This window comes from Hippichthys cyanospilos, chromosome 2, assembly GCF_059441005.1.
Source record: "Hippichthys cyanospilos isolate Australia breed blue-spotted pipefish chromosome 2, RoL_Hcya_1.0, whole genome shotgun sequence".
NCBI classification, from domain to species: Eukaryota; Metazoa; Chordata; class Actinopteri; order Syngnathiformes; family Syngnathidae; genus Hippichthys; species Hippichthys cyanospilos.
The window spans coordinates 29,887,659-29,907,750 of NC_142370.1; the positions used below are offsets into that span (position 1 = coordinate 29,887,659).

The window sequence follows — 20,092 nt, forward strand, 5'->3', positions numbered from 1 at the left end:
AATGACTCGCTGACATCCATGTCAAACGATTTGCCCAAGTCCAAAACGAATTGCGATCATTTAGCGTGAACAAAACTTTTGCTGAAAATGAAACGTCCAATTCATTCTCACCAGAAACTATAACAAATTTAATTGCTAGTCAATGAAGCTATCAGCAGCGCTAGCGTGAACATTCTAGTGTAACCATACAGCACAAAAATTGTTATTTCATTTCAATGAAAATATATACAACAGAGAAAATACAATACAATTTAAAATACAAGTTTATTCACAATAAATAGTCGTTCTTAAAGGGACAGTGTGAAAGATTTAGACCGTTTTTCATTGAAAAGGAATTCATTAAATGATTGTAAATGTCAAAAACTTGCAAATAAAAGCATTCTTAATGACCGACAGTCTGTTTTACATACAATCATAGGTCTGAGTATCATTAAAAGATTGTAAATTTCAAAAAGTTGCAAATGAATGTGTTCTTAATGACCAACAGTATGTTTTAAACAAAATCATCATTAAAATTTATTACATTTAAACAGAGGCAGCCATGATTGTTATAGCTATGGGCAATGGCAAATGCAGCGCCTGCAGCACCTCCTGCTGTCTGTAATGAAAAATGCTCTAATCTTACACACTGTCCCTTTAATGTGCCAGTGCGCCATGACAGATATTGACAGCTTGTGACGCGATAGAAGCAAACTGTCCAAATCGCCAAACACAATAAAGGCACAGACAGATTTTTATATTTTTTAAACCATTATTCAACATTCTGTGTCATTTGTACTGCTATTTAATATAATTCTATCTCATTCAATATAATAGCACAATCTTTCATTCCACTTCTTAGCCTTTATACACTCCTTCTCCAGAAATTGTGTTCTAGTTGTCACTGTAATGCATGAAATGAAATGTTAATGTCAAAAGATGGAACCCTTTTTTATATGACAATGTACTATAGTATAAATTGCCTACATTTTTCAATCTGCTACAGATTCAAATACAAAATATACATTTTCATCAATTGCAGGGGACATCTTAAGCAAAACAACCGTTGACTTGCACACCAATGGAAAATTTAAATCCTCAGTCAAGTAACATAAATCTTTTCAGAATGTCAGAGTGAGGAAAACACACAAGATAGGCAAGAACATGCAAACAAGAGGGCCTAAGATGAGACAAGGTAGAAAGCACATACAGTAAAGTAGTGATGCACAAACGAAAGCTCATGAAGTATCATTACTTGTTATATTTTTCCCCCCTAGATGGCACTGTTGATTCAAAGAGGCATTTATTTTTGAACCAAAAGTTCAATCTAGAGAAGTAAAAAAAAATAACACTGGTGCTTTGTGAAGCTTCAATTTCTCATCGTTAACATGAGTCAAAATAAACACAACAAAGCAGAATAATGCAACGCAAAAAAGAAGAAGTATAATTCTGCTGAACTTTTATAAACAATAGTCAAACAGTAAAAGCATCTGGGACATTTGTCATAAAAACAAATGAGACCTTGTGAAATGAGACCGTATCAGAAAACAAGAACTGCCCGGTCATCATCAGAAAAGAAGAAATGCACAATCAGACAGAATACAGCATCCGTTAAAATGTACTCATCGGTTTCACCCTTCCTTACGAGTATATAAGTTGCACTCAAGCATGTCTCTTTCACAAACAGAAATCTAACGCCTCATCTGTCCTTAGCACCTAAGAGTAAAAAATACATTCAATAATGCTAATAAACTTTTATCACTGTTTTGAAATTACATTGTATACAGTGCAACACAATCCGATTCATACAAACTAAATGCCTCAGTCTCAGTAAATTCAATTATACACTATTATGAAATCTTGCTAAGACTGGCACTGTAAAGGCAACGTACTGCATATCAACTTGTACAATTGCGAAAGGTCTTAAAAAATAACTTTGTACAAGTAATTAACATTAAATAAAATACATCAAATCATATTTGACCCATCATTGTAGTCCAAAACAGGCGGCGTACATTGTATAGTGCAATGTTGTGAATTCATATTTCATACTAAACCTTCATCTATGGCTCCACAATTATTCCAGTGTCTTTGGTTGCCTCTTACTTCGTACGAATGGGGCGACCACCCGTAGGCAATGGTCAAATGCCATTTGTAAAAATTAGACGTCCAGTTGTGTTTTCTCGCCTTTTCTGTCCGTTGCATTGCCAATTTAGTTTTGCTTGATATCCGTTACGGTCTGTTGTCTTTGGCCAGGGAATGCATCATCCAGTTGACCTTGGTTTTCCAGCTTTCTCGCAGAGCCTCATTGAACTTCACTTTGAAACTTTTCAGCGCCTCGTCCTCGGATTTTCCCAAAGCTAAAGAGTCCTGTAGGAAAACGACAAAACATATCAGAATTATACCTGTGTTTGGAACTATTTGTGCATACCTCAAGACTCCAAAATGAGCGGTTTCGCATTGCGGTTTGCAAAATAAATTTTAGACTCCCCCTTTTTGCACGTCGCACTATTTAAAAACACATTTAGAATCCAAATGTGCAGAAGGTACAGTTTAGCTATTTTTCAACTGGTCTTACAATTTTGATCAGGTCTGTAGCAGGATTTTGGCATCTTGGGGTGAAACGAGTCCTTGAGTAATGTGAGTACTCCAAAAGTAAGAGAGGATTTTTTTTTTCTAGTTTATATTCCTACATTAACGTTTATTTGATGCGAATGCACACCGATTTAACAACATCACGTAACACGCCACCAATGCATTACTTCAAATTCCACTTTTAAATAAGCACACCAAAGAATAAGCAAGAAAGAATCATATTCAGTTGCTAATTTAGGATGCGAAGAAACCGCTAGTCAGTTACACTGCCATTGTATGATACGGCTCAAGTGTTCCTTAACGTGAGAACGAGACGTCTGGTGCATTTAAATACACTTAAACATTTCAAACTCAGAAAAAAGGCTATTAATACATTAAACATTGATAACTGCAATAATAGCTATAATAATAATTGTGGGATTAGCCTGCAAAAAAGCTGAAAAAAATGTTGCTCCTCAAATTGAGTGAACGATTCACAAAACAGCCGAACAAAAAAAAAAAAAAAAAAAAAGAAAAATGGAGCCTTGATACCTTAAGGTACTGAATATCCTTGAAGGAAGAGAGTTCAGGCAGTCCAGCTGCCTTCATCATCACAAAGAGATTGACAAATAGCGTCCCGTTCCGACACAGGATCTTGTACGCCTGCTCGCAGTATTCCCTGAACCTGACAACAAGGATGCAATGTTCTGTCTCAAATGCATAAATCCTTAGGGAAATACTCTTTAAAATAATATAAATATATATTTGTACCTCTCAAACTTCTCACTGTTGTTTGTCCGCCCTTGTTGTATCACATGCACAAAGTCGTACGTCAAAATAAAAGGCACACGTTCCCTGTTGATGCCCAGTTTGCGCTTGAAGTTGCCCAGGAAATGTCCAAAATCTATGTGGAACAGCTAAAAAAAAGAAGCACTGATATTAGAAGAACTAACTTAATTGAAATCTGTTTGTGAGTGCAAGATTATGCAAAATTTAAGAAATGCCTCTACAGGTGTCACTAAGAGTTTGACGGAACTGAACCAAAGAAATATCCATCCAATCAGGGCCTGGTACAAAATTGACTAACCTAGTGATTTTCAAATTGTAGTTCAAGATTAAAAACAACTACGCCCTCTTGTGGCAGATTATGTGCTCACTATTCGTTGAGAGAAAAGACTTCACAAAACTCACCTGTCCTGTTTCCCTAATCATAATATTGTCATTGTGACGGTCTCCAATGCCCAAGATGTATGTAGCTACACAGTAGCCAGCACAAGACAGTGTAAACTCCTCGATTGCTTGTTCCAGTTTGTCTCTGGTGAAGGACAACAACACATTTTGGAGACATTTCACTATTATTGCAATTGGCTGGGCTGGACACACGTAGTGCAACTTCTCTTTAAATTTGACAAAATGTATGCCTTTGTTATTGAATCCAGCAACATTTCAGGCTTTTTGGATGTATAAAAAAGCTTATACGATAAATCAAAGGGACATTTTCTGCATACTCACTCTGGATTCTTGGATTTCAGCCAGTTGAGCAGAGCATCTTTGTTAAAGGCAGCAGTTGCAGCGCTGTTGCTGTTGTTTCGTTGGATATTAGCGATGGTGTCTGAATTCTTAACTACTTCAATAAAACCCGTCTTGTTGCCAGTGGAGAGGCAGCCATATGGAATCATTCTGTTGTCAAAAGACAAAATCAGCTCAAGTTCAGACCTTTTTGGGGATGCTATGTAGAAATATACAGTAAATAATAACTTTTGGTCCCTACCTGAGATCAAGCCCTTCTTTCTTCCATAAATTTTCCATGAGCTGGATCATCTGAAGTGTCAACATGTCTTGTCGAAGATCTGCGCAATGAACAAGTGACAATGTATTTATTTATTTATTTTTTTTTTCTATATAATCCAATGTTGTTTTTTCCTGGTCAACCCACCATCCCCATTCTTGAAGATGATGCCCACCATGTCTCCTTGCGTCCACGGATTCTTATACATCAACCAGAGTGGTTTCATCTTCGAGTCCATAAATCTGCACTTGTCTACACTACAACAGAAAAAAAAAAAAAACAATATATGGATACAACCTTTTGATTAATGAAATGGCTCAATTGTGTATTTAATGGTGAAGACACACCTAAAAGCAATACCTAGGTCATAAGTTACAGTCTCAGATGATGCTTGGCAAAAGTAAAACTACACCCTGGACTGGTTGCTAAACACTCACTGCCTTTATTGTGCAATTTTATTCTATAATCTTTATTGTTCACATTTATTTAATGTGTCCCAATGGTGGTTAAATTACTTATTGCTCATTCAATCCCCTGTCTGTCTGTCTGTTTCTGCATCCATCCATCCATCCATCCATCCATCCATCCATCCATCCATCCATCCATCCATCCATCCATCCATCCATCCATCCATCCATCCATCCATCCATCCATCGGGGTCTACAATGGCTGGTAATAAACAAATTCGAGTACTGAAGTAATGGATTACTTTGAGGTAATTTAGTACTAAAGCAATTAACATTAAGCATGAACTCAAACATGGTAAACTTCTATGTGTGTGTGTCTAACCAGATTTCAGCGAGGATGACGCTGGGGTTGAGTGGTGACAGCAGGTTGGACAAAGCATCCGACTCTTGTCTGATAAACAGTTTCAGGTCCTCTGCAGTCAGCTTTTGGGAAGCTGATTTCACAAAGTCACTGAGGACCTTCATTTTGCCTTGAGCTTCATTCTGTACATGAGACATGGGCAAAATAAAAACGTCTGAATGCTTAAACATCATAGCACCAGCGTTGCTTTGAGAAAGCGTATTACTGGTTTCTGTCTTATATAAATAATTAGTATAATTACAATACTATTTGCTTTTGCAGATTTGTATGAAATGCAGTACCTGTTTGGTTAAGAGTTTGATGTGGTGGACGTTACCCCTGCAATAGGCCTCAAGAATCAGGCCAAACCTTAAACTGACAGATGGCACGTGAATCTCTGACCTAAATTAAAGACGCGATGTTCAGTTGTCAAGACGAGACACACATGTTGTTTCCGTTTGCTGCAGCGCCGTGCCCCACCTGAGATGCCAAAAGAGGAAGTGTCCGATCCTCCTGTTGAATAAGGCCCTCTCGAGCAAGAACGTTGTGAGGTCACAGTCTAGATAGGACTCGTACTTAAGGACCTGGACCAGCTGGATTAAATACTGCAGTAGCTCATCATCGCTGTTGGCAGAGTTTTGCAAATGATTGCATTCCTCATAAATGAAAGATGAGCAAAAACGAGAAATAAATTTGACTACCTGAGCTTCCTGAGGCATCTGATAGTGAATGAACGGACAGCAGGGTCTGGAAAACTGTAATCTAAGAGCTCCAAGGCAGGGATAGCAGGAAGCTCTGGCCAGTTCTTCAGAAGACTCACCATCTAAATAGTCACATTGCATATTGATTATTGCGCACAATACAGTAGAGCTGGGAAAGAAATTGAATTAATTTGATGAAAGTCATCATTTTAAATATCCAAGGTTTGAAAATTAGTCAATGGGGGGCAAAAGCGGTAAAAAGTTAATATTTTGTCAATAATTAACTCTTTCAATTCAAGCCGCTGTTAGACTTCTCAAATCGTGTCAAATTTGCTTGTTGTGCTACTTCACTGAGAAATGTTAAAGCTATTTAAAACCAATCCATTGTACCTGGACAACATCTTCCCTCTTATTCCACTTGGTGATGAGAAGCAGCTTCGAAAGACTTTCAGGATAATGGTCTCGAACTTGCGTGCGGAGCTTCCACAATAGCTCCTTCTCATCCTCAAAGAATTCCGTGTAGTTTTTGTTGTCCATGATTTCTTTCAGCTTGATGTTCTGCAGGGAGCAAAATTGTGTGGTACAGAAAGAAAAAAAAACCCAAGAAGGTTATGAGAAATATTTTCACATAATGCAGATGTGAGCTATTAAATGTAAAATATGATGTTAACCTCTTCTTTTGTTCCGACAGCTGCATCACCATTTGTCTCCATAACATTTATCTGAAAGAAGAATCACTTTAATTGACTGAATGAAATATACTTATATTGAAATGTCAAGTGTTTTTAATGATAAGCACCTTGTCTAGTGGAGGATAGTAAAGAGGATGGGGCCTGATGTTTGGGAAGCGAATGAGAAGCCCAGCTGCACTGTCAACATTGGGATTCTTCTCAACTGTTCCCATCGGGTTCAACAGGTCACTTTTGTCATCTGTGAGAAAAAAAGGTCACATGTGATGTGTGTGACTGTGCACTGAATTAGTGCATTCTCAATCTAATTTTGAGCTACTGCAATGTACAGATAGCGTTAGACATATAAAAAAAAGAAAGAAAAGATTTTTCTTTTCGTTTTACTCTCTATCACCGGCGGAGCCAGGAGGATGGCACTGCCGCCCCTGGAATCTGCTTGGACCCCCCAAGTGCCACTCTAGATAATTTACATGTGATGGTAACCATTCAACACACGCCTATTATATTAACCTCTCTAGTGTATAGAAATTAAATGTACGTTATTGGTAAATTTCTCAGGCATTCTTCAGACTGAAAATTGAGCTTTGATAACATTGTGTGACTGTAAGTAGTGCCAGGCAGCAACGAACAATCAAATATTTTTCTTACAAATGCATGGGCTTCACCCTGGCTTCATATCACATTCCAAAAAAAGCTTGTGTTTTCCTTAGGTATGAATGTGTGTTTGACTAGTTGGTTTGTCTGTCTGTTTTTCCAAGTATGGTAGTTACCTATAGACAGGTGTTAAACACCCAGTTACTTAAATTTGCAAACAATACTGCTATTAAGCAGCCTGCTGACACACACACACCACACAATGATACCACTAATATTTCAATCTGTAAAATTCCACCAGGTGCCAGTATTGCTTTGCGAACATCTGCAAACTCTCGTTACATATTTATATGCAAACAACCATCCATCCTTTTCTCCATAGTGATTTTCCTCATGTTGTGGGTAATATCCCAGGTGACTAACAGACACAAGGCAATGTACGCCCTGGACTAGTTGGCAACCAATAACAGGGTAAGATAAACATCCTATCAAACATCTGGACAATTGAAGAATCTTCTTTGAACCCCACATGCATGTCTTTGTAATGCGGGATGAAACCCGCAGAAAATTATTTCCAACTTTGATGACACAATATTACACTGCATTGCTATAAGTACCAGGAACAGATGGCCATGTGGACAAAAGAACCTCGTCAGTCTTCAGCTGGTCCTTGTAGTCAAACACCATGGTGTTCCCCCAAGCTATTGGACAATCCTAGAAAAACACAGATAAAAATATAAACTGTATTGCGTTGTGTAGTAGGGGCCCCATCCAAAATTAGCTTGACTTCCGTTGGTCTTTCGGGCACATGTCTGTGGGACTACTTTTCCAAGCAACAGAAGAGAGAAGTGTCCCAGAAAGCAGAAGTGAGGCTAGCAGAGTCCATTACTGTGCCATGTTTGTAAGGTTCATACTACATGCAGTGACCACAGTTGCTGCAGTGAGAAAACGCTGTAGCGCTTCCGTCAATTGTCACACTGCACCGCGTGTGTTTACGCTTTTAATAAACACGCGAGTTTTATTGTTTTGCGTAATTAAGAAACTTGCGATAATCATACCGAGATCGGAGTTATAGTCCGAGGACCATCAAGCATAAATAAGTTATGTTGGCGGTATTACTGATACATGTTGTTTTATACATGTTGTAAATGATTCATATCCTGGGTATTTTTGAAGGAACTGTTTTCACACTTGTTTTATTACTGTGTGACTCAAGTCCATAAAACAACAGGATTATATGTCTCATGAGGTTAGAAACCAATAATGTTTTCATGACTGGTTACTTTTACTGAATAGTTTGCTTGGACAATGGCTGTCTTGGTTTGCAGAGTACTGTAGTAACCAGAAAAGGGAAGTCAATTCAATTGTAACGGCACAGTGGGCGGGGGTGCCGCAGAAGCTAAGCAGTGGGAAGATGAATTTAGTATTCCGTGGAAACATTTGCCAACTTTCTTAGAGGGGCCGCTCCGATAAAAAGATGAGGCGGGTGGAGTGTGATCCACAGCCTGCCCACTGAACACATTTGCAATACTTGCCACATACGCACCCCCGCGGGATAAACACTGACTACGCACACTTCACACCCCAAATGTGCTCAGACACTCATCATAACTCACTGCTTTCTTGTTTTTCTTTTTGGTGCTCCTGGGCTTTTTGGTCTTATCGAAGATGGCGTAGAGGGCGAAGCACAGGCGGCTCATACGAGGCAGGTCCGCCACGTTGATATCAAACTCCACCTTTTGGTCCCATAACGGCTCGGAGCAGACTGCCACCTCGGAGCTAGTCACCACCTTACAGAGGAGCTCATTGCCATGGAAGAGGCCAGCTTGCACCACAAGCTGGTGGCATATAAAAACACATACTGGGTGTTATATTTATATTTTTTTAGCTTTTGAAGTATGTATCAGGAGTGTCAGATTAACAGATATAGACAGTTATAAATAAAAACTATACAGTAACAAATTTTACTGCTAACAAATGTGACATTTGTTGATATCTGTTGCTGGTGGTTGCTCACGTCTTGTAAATGCAGTTTGAACCTTGGATTTACTTTATTCTTTCTATTGCGCAATTTTTAGGCAACAAACATTTCTGTTGAGAACCCTTGTTTTTTAGTATGGCGCGACCCGGGGACCCAACGATTTTCAGAAGTAAAATGAGCACTGCAGTACTATAGCTGTCAACAAAGATCAATCACACCCTGAAGTGGACACTGAAAAGATCATTGCTTTTGGCGTAACCTGTTAGACCCCTGTTGTGGGTGGGATGGCAAGTTCAGGAGCAGAAGGAAGACATGAAAATGGAAGAGCAGGTGAGGGTTGTCGGTCCGATGAAGAGTAGATTAAACTTCGATTAGATCAATTAGATTGATATGCATTCTTTGTAGGAAGGAGCTTGCTTACCACAGAAGCAACTTATGTATAGCCTACCACATCAGTGCAAAGCACCCTTCTGAGACTGGAACCGGAGCTAAAGATTGCAACAAAGACGCTAATATAGTGAGCTACAGCAAAGCTCTTTGCAAAACTAAAATCTTTGTGCAAGCCTGTGACAGACAAGATGGATGACGTTTTATTTTAATGTCATTTTCAAATTATTTGGCCATTGACAACAGCACCATTTTTTCTGACAGTCCTGAGTAAAAATTGCAGCCAAGCTAAATGGTTGCAACAACATCTGTTAAAGAAAATAAATGGAAAAGCCAATTTTTTTTCTTGTTTTATATCGCTTCAGAGTTTTTCACCAAAAATCTTAGGTGAGGTTAAAAAGAGATTACTTTGGTCAATTAATTAGAAAAGTTCATTCATTCCTATTTTTTAGTCTCTTGACGGCACTAATATATAGTATACAATATAGATCATTAATCTGGGGTGATACAAAAGCTAATATTTACTTGTTTTTGGTATTGAAAAAAGTATAAAGCAGAGGCAGTGTTTGTCTGTTCATTTTTTCCTTCGTTATGCATTATTTTGTTTCTATCTTGTTAAAGGTCATCATGTCACAATACAAAAATTCCACAAGTGACCTCAATCATTAAGGTCAAGAAATTCTCGCTATTAAGTCTTGAAAATGCACAGCTGTAAAGTGAGTCATTCCACATCAAAAAGATGAGAAAATATGCAAAGCTGTTACCTCGGCAAACGGGTAACTACTGCGAAGAATCTAAAATATAATTAATGTTGTGATGAAAATATTTTCTCTTCACAAATTAATTCCAAAAATATTTCTTCAAAATGTTATCATTCATCTACAACTCAGCAAACCTTTAAAAACTGAAATAGAGGGTATTTCCAAATTGTTGAATACTTTCAAAAACATTCACTATGTGACATATAAGATTTTAGAAAGCATTTGCCCACCACGGTTCAGAGACAAGGGGATGACATGCAATGTGGAAGCTTGGCTGACAGTGGAAGATTTACATGCTTGATGCGATGATCGAGCGTTTCCTGTGTCACTCGGGCTATGAGTCAAGGGGTGTACACTTTACATCTCCCTCCAGTACATGCCCACTGGAGTCCAAATCCAATATTGTGCGACCATTCATGTCCTGCCCTTTGCCAAATCAAGATAGCCCACGTCTGTACTGACTAAATATACGAGGGCTTTCTCTCCCTCGGGGGCGTGTTTTCAAGCGTCTGCCTGCCAACGACTGACATGACGGATCATTATGTGACGGGACACGTTTAACGTGAGTCATAGGGACATTAGTTGGAAGTGCGCTCGGATATTTCGATATAAACTAACAAACCAAAGTTGCTGTATAATATGATGACATTCAATAAGCTTCCCTATTATGGTTGGAATTACAAAAAAAGAAGGTATTGCCGAATAATAAAAAGGTGGTCTTTTTCAACAAACAAGACGTGCCCCCTAAATGTGTCAACAACTGAAACGAAAGCGAGAGAGGGAGGGTTTTCTCAGAATCTACAACCCAGTATGCGGCATCTACAAAAACAGATATGGGCCCTCCCCACTTCCTGTTTTGAAACGTTAACCAACCGCTATGATGAATTATGGGAAGCGTGCGGTCTGAACCAATGCCCCCCCCCCCCCCCCCCCTCCAAAAAAAACCCCCGCATTTCATTTATATGTGAGGAATGAAGATATTTAGAAGACCAAGTCGGATGCACACATACCTTCATTCCTTCATCTGCATTGACTCGGCTGCCTTGCAGCAGGTGGATGTAGAAAGGTTCATGGATGGACCACAAAGAGGATGTGTTTTGCTGCATGAGCGAGTCAGAGGAGAAAAGAAATTTTTTCGCTCACGTGGCTCCATTGTGTACAATTATATTGCATAGAAAGCATGCATGTCATGTTGCTACATTTTCCTATTGAGCAATATTTCAAAAGATAGTTGAGTAGAAACAAAATAACAATGTGCTGCGTCCCATATCTGTCAGGACCTAGTTTGCCATTCAAACGCCATATGGGTGTGACAGGCACATGCAAATGTATTTCATTGACTGAAGAGGCAGTTAAGATCGCCATCAAAATCCTGCCGAGTTTGTCACTTGTCAATACAATTACACTTATGCTGGTCACTTTCTATTAGATTTATTTACAAAGGAACATTTTTCCATTCAAATTACATTTCATTTTGTTCCACTGTACACAGCCATACACTATTGTAATTTTATAAACGTTATATATATATATATATATATATATATATATATATATATATATATATATATATATATATATATATATATATATATATATATATATACTGCTTGTGTTTTTTTTTCTTTCTTCTGTACAATAAATTAAAGAGAGAGTCATTAAATGAGAGGAGCAGGGACCATACTTTATCCACTCCGTGCTATCCAGTGTCTGCATCTCCATTCAAAAAGCAAGACATCAAATGTCAATTATTTACATTGTGACGCTCAGCACGTTTCAAGTGTGCCAAAGTCCGCCATGTCCCGGTGGAACAACTGTGACGAGGACCGGAAGAGTGAGTGAGATGGTTGTGAAAGATCCCAAATGTCCTGACCTCTTACCTTCTTGACAGGCAGGGGAGGAGGTCTGGATAGGGAGCGACTCTTGCACACCCGGTTACACATCCGGCCGTGCTCCTCTTGATATTTGCTGATGGTGGAGTGGTGTACCATAGTGAGATGAGGATTCTGGCCAGTTCGCAAACAGGAGAAAATATACTGGGTTGGAAAAAACAAAACAAAACAAAAGAGATGAACAGCAGAGACTTTTTGATGGCCAGAGGTATAGTGAATAAAAAATTCATAATGCACAATAATTTGTCTTAAAATACTTGTTCACATGAATTCTCAAACCTACATGATGCTTGGAGGATAAAAGGGCAGAGGTCCAGTACACCGAAAACACATTTGTGGACTATTCTAATCAGCCCTTAGTTCTCTATAATGGATAATATTTTAAGACAAAGAATGTACGTTCTTCTCAAATAGTGCCTCTCCGATTGGCGTGAGCTTTTAGTCGTATGAAAAAAAAGAATAGAAAAATAGAGCGGTTTGCATGCATATTCTTCATTGGTTTTGGACAAGAAGACGCAGCTCATAACATTTAAAAATGCATAATTTTTGTTGGGCACCCAACCAATGAAAAGAAAACTATAGGAGAACACAGAACATTTCATAGTTTAATGGAAAAGTTGGCCCTCTGTGCTCGTTTGAGCACAGGTTAACTCCAGCACGAGAGGCTGTTTGTATGCCGTTTAGGTTAATGCAGTCCAAATCTTATTAGGGCTTGAATGGATGCAGTTGCTTCCTGCAGTTCTGCTAGCTGGACTGATATGAGTCAGGCCTGCAGGTAGCATCACCGGACGGACCGTGCTGCCAAACAAACCTGGAATGGTTCATGGTGAACGGTATCTACAGTTTGAAACGACTATTTGACATCAGTGGAACATGATTGGTTGAAATGTATAGTGTTTTTTTTTAAATGGATAACTTTTTTGTTCATCACTCAATATTACTGACTGTCCCTTTAATGCATTTTATTTTATGTCATTTATTAAATCAAATACCTTTTTCGGTATTATGAGTATTTACAACAACAATTTGAAGCTACATTCCTGGTGTTAGTGTATGGCTTACAATGACCATTGGAAAAAGGTTAATATGATAACAAAAATGCAACATTGTAAATACAGTAGTTGCTCATTTTAAAAGCTATCAAAAGTAATTGAGTATGAAACGAGATATCCATCCATCCACCCATTTTCTTAGCCGCTTATCCTAACTAGGGATACAGATAATGCCCATCCAAGCTGTGTTTAGGTAGTAGATGAGGTACACCCTGAACTAAATCGCAGGACAAGAAATAGTTTATCAAATTAATGGAGAACTATTTTAATATTCAAGTAATTGTTTCAAGATTTTGTTTCGCTTAAAATGGTCCATCTCTTCTAATTTCAGCTTTTCTACAGTAAGTATTCGATAACTATCTTTTGTGTTGAGCCAAAATAAGACATTTACAAACATCTGCTTTTACTTTGGAAAACAAGGACGGGGCTATTAACTCAATCAGTTTCAAAATGTTTGGTAACTAAGTACAATTTCAAGCCCTCATTAACAACTCATTAAGAAGTACTGACTAAGAAGCAATTGCCCTAAAATGATTTCGCAATATACTTAAATGCAAATTGAAATGTTATCCAATTATTCGATTAATCAATGGAAAAACTCAAATAATCAATTCTAAAAATATTCAATGGAGACATTCCTACTCATTTTCGTAATTTAGTGCCTCATGTTGAAAAATCACTTCACAAATCTGGATTCTCTATTCGGGTTGAATTCAAATCTACTCGTAATGGAGGTTTGTAATACTTAATATTCCTGTTAATGATGCATTTTGTGAACATTTTGTAGATTTGGGTCATTTGAATGAATAAACGCTATTTCCTGAACACTGTATACAGGAATGATATGTCATAACTATTGTCACAAAGAGTTCCTAAAATATAACTATTACAGACCATTAAATCGAGAGGTTGCCATGGAAACCAGAGATGCTGGTCTTGGTTCAAGTCAGAGTTCCATCTGTGTACTATATGCAGTACACAGCCCACCATTGTGGGCTCTGGAATTCTACTCAACAAATTTGCCATCCTTCAATTGCATTTGAAAAAAAATCGGTTGAAAGCCATAGTTGTCCAACTTATCTTTAACTTACTTTAAACTGGCATAGCGGGTGTCTCCCATAGATGAACTCCCATCTGCCATTGACCTGTAAGGTATAATCCTCGGGCTCTTGCCGCAGCGAGCGAAAGACAGTGGCCTTCTTCTTCAGGGCGCTCCTCATCAGAGCCAATGGCAGGTCCTGCAGCTCCTGCTGCACCATGAAGCTTTCCTAGCACACGTTCACATTTGTATCTTACTCATTGATATTTTGGAGGGTTTCAAAGTGGAATTTGTGTTCTGTGTGGAGGATTGCATAGAATAAAACATTCAATTTCAACTCACATCACAAGCCTCAAACTTGATGTTGATGAAGATCTTTGTGTTTTGTGACTTTCCGCACATCGGCAGGGAGCAGCGTGGCTCCAGCTCACACGGGTACATATACGCCATCCATTGTTGCCATGGCAATGCCTGCCGCTGCTGAGCCTTCTCCTCGCAGAATGCTCGTAGCTTGGTTCGAAACTCACTCACCTCGTGGTTTTTCTGGGCCTCAAATTCGTGCAGACCTGATAGAAGAACAAGCAAAAACAATGTTTTGTCTGACTTTTAAGTCATCTGCAAAAGAAGAAACTTTCATCCGGGATTACAAAAACTTCATGAATGAATACTGCTGAGAGGTTGAAATCAGAGGACTGGGACAATTTTCCGTTAATCAATAGCTCTATACAATTACTCAAATATTAAAATTGTTGTTACTAATTTGATCATCGATTCATTGTCGATTAATCACTGATTTCTGATAAAAATGGTTAAAAATGCGATTAACTGTGCACAATTTTGCGTAACACTTGAAGAACCTTCATTCTGTCCATAGTTTAAAATCAACTGTTGTTTTCCTCGTGTCCTGTTGTTGGACACGCTGAAGAAGACGAAAGACAATGCAGAAACATGACATGTAAAACCTCTTAGAAATGTTAAGATTTGAAAGTTTTTATTTTAAAATGTCTCACTGTCTGATAAAGAGGAAAACAACAGTTGACGTGCACAATTTTGCGATTAAGTGGCAAAGACATTTGAATTGTTAGACAGCACTAAAACGCAAGAAACCATGTTGCTTTCAGTCCCAATCCACATTGAAATGCATTTTCTCTTCTTATTTTTATTCGGGGAGTGGTCTACTGGGGCCGCAGTAGCAGCATCTCAGCTGCTGACAGAAGCAAACTGGACAGCCAGATAAGGACAACCAGCTCTGTGACTCCCACCCAAAGCAGACAACGTCAAAGGACTCAGCATTTCCTTCCTTGACATATGTCTCAACACCAATGTACAGTACAGTACATTTACTGTATTTTATGTTAACTACCATTGTGGGCTCTGGAATTCTACTCAAGCACACAAAAGGTGCATATTGTAGTAACCGTGTTAGATGTGTGTCTTTAATGGACGGCCTGCTAGAGTGGAATGTAATATTGGCAGGTGAACCTATGTGTGAGTGTCTCGTTGTGAGCCGTGGCCGACAGCAGGTCCCTCATCAGTCATTGTGTTTAAGTAATCGGCTGTTCTTTCAAGGAGACAAAAATATAGAGGATGTTGTAGATGCTTTGGATTGGATGGCTTCACCGCATAAAATGACATTAAATCATGACATCGAAAGGGAATTTTGCTGACCTTTGCCAATCAAAAAGCTGATTTGACTGTTGGTGAGTTTCTCAACGCGGTCACCCTCTCTGGCCACCAGTCTCAAAACACCCATGAAAGGCTGGACGTCACTTATGCGCCTTGACTCCTCCTCCAGCTCTTCCCTCTCACCCGTCTTCTTGATGCAAGTGAAGACGTATGCGTCTGGAGGGCCCAGCGCTGTGAACAATGCCTCCCCTTTGGCATTTTCCCAAACCATCTGAAAAAAGAAAGGACAAAACAAATCTCTCGTTGACGCAGGTAAAAATTTCTCTCTGAAGTATTTGCCTTTCATTAGGAACATGCGTAAACTTCAAAGTGACTTTGGGTGACATATAGATCCAATAATATTAGACTAGAACCGATTAATATCTATTTTGTTTTTAAGGTAGCCATTTTAACTCTGGCTGTCAACTAAAAATGCATCATTCATATTCTACAAACAGAAAACTAATCAGAATGGCATGAATAGATTAGTGCTGGTGTATACCAGTGATGGGAAAATGAAGCTTCATGAAGCACATGTATTTTTTTTTTTTTGTACTCCTCTAGATGGTGCTCTCAGTTTATAGAAGTATCCTAGCCCAGTGGAAATCCGCTGCCTCTTTGAACCAAGAGTGCCATCTTGAGTTGTAAAAAAATATCACAAGTGCTTCATGAAGCTTCATTGGTCCCTCAGTAGAGAATAGAATATTTTTTTAAATAACGGGAGGTTTTTTGTACGACCCATGTTCGATTGCCAGGTTTTTGTGATTACAAAAAAAAATTACACTAAAATACATTTTTTGAAAACTTTTTTTTCAGTAATAATCTGACGTACAAATTATGTAAGTTTTAATATATTTGTATGTTTTGGAAATTTGATCATAGTCCAGTGAGGCCAAGGTTCAAGGTTCAATTTGGCCAAAATTTCACCTAAAATAAAACTACTCACCATGAAAAGACCATCATATTACTTAAGTGAAGCATGATGGTGACAGCATCATACTTTGGAACATTTTTTTTGTTCTGCTGGAATTGTGATCTTGTGGAATGAATTATTAACAGTTCAAAACAGCAGTGCAAATACAAAACACACAGAATTCTGCAAGGAAGCAAAAGGTGGAAAAACAACACAACAGAAAAACTAGACCAGCTGAAATGAATTTGGCATCAATTAGAAGTTCTTTAAGTGGTGCCATGTATATGTCGACTCCCATTCAACGTTAGTTGGAACATGATTGGTTCATTCTGAACACGGCCACATTCCCATTTATAAGAATGTGCGCAGACTCGTGCAACCACATTATTTCAGTTGATTTTTTTTTTTTTTGTTTTGTTTACTTTCCCTGTCGAAAAAAAATCCCCCCAAATTTCCAGTTGTGTTGAACAGGTCATAATACATATACAAATGATGTTTTAAAAGATGCTTTTTTTTTTTCATCAAACAATAATAATATGTCATACTGAACGACAATGATGATTTTTATTATTATTCCAGTTATTAACGATTCATCAATGACTTTTTATTCTGCATGACTATGACTATGAAATGTCCGACTGCATTTGAATGCACCATACGTCTCATCTTTATGTTAGCAGCTACCGGAAACCTGCACATGTAAAACTAATCAGAAGGTAACGCACACTTTTGAGGACAACCTTCAAAATAAAAGCTTCATAAAGCTACTGTATTGATGTTGATGCATTATTTGGTGTGTTTATTTTGAATCTGACGTTACTGTGTTTACATGAGAAGCCAACAGACCAAACAGTGATGCCGAACCACTTATATCAAGTCTTGCATTTAATTTAGGTGATTTCAGATATTATTGTAATTTAATCGATAACAGAAATGCACTTTACACTCTACTGTATCTTTTGATATTATCTTGCAAAAAAAGTACAAATTAAGATTTTCTGACAATAATTGCTTTTCCTTCCTTAAATTAATTCAAAACATACTAGCCAATATTTATGGGTTAAATTGTGATGTAATTTATAATAGAAATGAAAATGCATGAAAAAAAAAAGAAAAATTCTAACCGAAACACTGAAAAGGGAACTTGATAAACAACTAATCAACCCTGAAACTTTTGGAGCACTTGGAAAAAAAAAAGATTGAAAGAGTCATTTCTCCATTATCTTAAAAGCTTCTGAGAGTATCATAATGAAACATAGCTAAATCAAACTGTCTGTGGCGGCAGAGCGGTTGTCATGGGAACAGCACATTCACATTCATAGGGAGATTGGCAGCAAAGCCACCAAGGAGAAACGTGGCTTCTATAACGTCCAAACTTGATGTTTACACTGGAGATGATTCAGCTTGTTTGATTTTTTTTACTGACATTTTTTGAATAAATCATGCATATACTTTACTGTTTTTTTTTTTGTGTTTATACCGTTTTGATGCTCTTGATGGTGTCCCTGGGAGAGACTGGGAAAGCGAGGTAGATGCCAGTGGGCAACAGGAAGTCCATCCTGATGGCGTGCTCGCCCTCCCGCTCCCACTCCTCCTGCATCCCATACTTCCCCGGGGGCATGGTGATGACGGCGGCCTCTCATTTACCGCCAGCTCCTCCTCCTCTGCTCATAACACAAATGTACATGCTAAATGCAAATGACCATGAAATCTCATGTAGTTAGCTAACTAAATAAGCTAATGAAGTAACAGTAGGGCTTGGTGATATGCCCCCCCCAAAAAAAAATAAATCTAAATTTTCTTCAATCATTCTGAATTATGATGATTTTAATCAATTTTGATGGAAGAAAATAATATATTAATATAATAATAATATATTAATATAAAGAAAATAAGAAATTCTGACTTAAGATCAGCTTTAACGTAAACTTTAGTCATAGTTTGTGGATAACTTGCTTTAAGAGATTATTCATTTATTTTGCCTTGTTTTTTTTATCACTAATAATTTATCTAATAATTTGATAGCTACATTACCTTTTCATGTCCAATTAATACCTTTAAAAACATATATTTCTATTGGCTGATGATTGAAAATGACATTACTTGTGCTCAGGTAATGACCAATCATGGTTCACATGTTGATCATGTGACATTCATAAACTGTTTATTTAGTCTTTACTTAATCTAAGAAGCATTTTTTCGGGGCCATAGAAAACTTGCCATGCCAAGTTCGAAATGACAAAACTGATATGCAAATTGTAAAGACACTGTCAAATTTTATATATATATATATATATATATATATATATATATATATATATATATATATATATATATATATATATATATATATATATATATATATATATATATATATATATATATATATGTGTGTGTGTGTGTGTGTGTGTGTGTGTGTGTGTGTGTGTGAGAGAGAGAGAGAAAGAGAAGCAAATGTGACAATATTTGAATCAGTGGTATCAATAATGTATTCCAAGTTGCATTCAAATTAAACTAAAAACGTGCTATCATTACGAATGAATTGTGAAAGACCAGCGTTTTTCGAAAAGTAAAATCAATTACAATGTCAGTACGGGCATTAAGTAATTCTACACTATTGATTTTGGTCAGGCGACACTTGCAATATGTGAGCCATATTAAGCAATGTGGATGCGCACGCTTACAGCATATTTACAAAAACGGCAAATTTGGAGAAAGGTTTTTAGGGAGAAAAAACATCCGAAGCGTTAAATTCAGTCCAGTTTTTTTTTTCTTTTTTCGGAAGGACAGTATGCGTAGATTAGTGTGGAACGAGTGGAAAACACTTGCCTGAGAACGCCGGTCATCTACCTCTTCGTGGGAATGTAACCGAGAAGATGGAGGCTGCTAAGCTGCCATGGAGTTCATGAATCACGCACCGTGATGCGTTGTGTCCATTGCGTTGGGGTCACGCCAGGTGCACGAGAGTCCGTGGGCGCCGGCGTGGAAAGCGTCCACGCTGAGATGTGGCGCACACGCTGACTGACTTGAGTTTCAGAGCTGTGCACTCAGGTGCCCGCGTCTAAGGGACCGTCTGACAAAAGCATCGCTTCCTGCACGCGAAAACTAAAGCAAAACAAAAGAGACGGACCTGCGATATGTTACAGACAACATAATTATCCAATTCCAATGAATTACGTTCTTACTCGAGTCTAGGGTTCCCTCGATATGACGCGGTTCACCTTTCGTGAACTCGCGATTTCATAGGTTTTATTTTTTTTTTGAAGAAT

The 20,092-nt window shown here is 38.0% G+C and overlaps 1 protein-coding gene across 1 annotated transcript; it reads right to left on the reverse strand.

Moving 5' to 3' along the window:
- Positions 1-100: 100 nt before the first annotated feature.
- Positions 101-19,818, reverse strand: pik3cd (phosphatidylinositol-4,5-bisphosphate 3-kinase, catalytic subunit delta). The gene is made up of 23 exons (XM_088408588.1): positions 19,653-19,818; positions 18,304-18,487; positions 15,914-16,142; positions 14,588-14,811; positions 14,298-14,474; positions 12,143-12,298; positions 11,273-11,362; positions 8,750-8,971; positions 7,751-7,847; positions 6,650-6,780; positions 6,522-6,572; positions 6,241-6,408; positions 5,851-5,972; positions 5,630-5,773; positions 5,452-5,551; positions 5,132-5,292; positions 4,490-4,599; positions 4,325-4,403; positions 4,066-4,233; positions 3,745-3,868; positions 3,325-3,470; positions 3,106-3,238; positions 101-2,349 (listed from the first exon to the last, which is right to left on the reverse strand). Exons 2-23 carry the CDS (start codon positions 18,442-18,444, stop codon positions 2,212-2,214), a joined length of 3,111 nt encoding a protein of 1,036 aa, XP_088264714.1. The 5' UTR covers positions 18,445-18,487; positions 19,653-19,818; the 3' UTR covers positions 101-2,211.
- Positions 19,819-20,092: the final 274 nt, after the last annotated feature.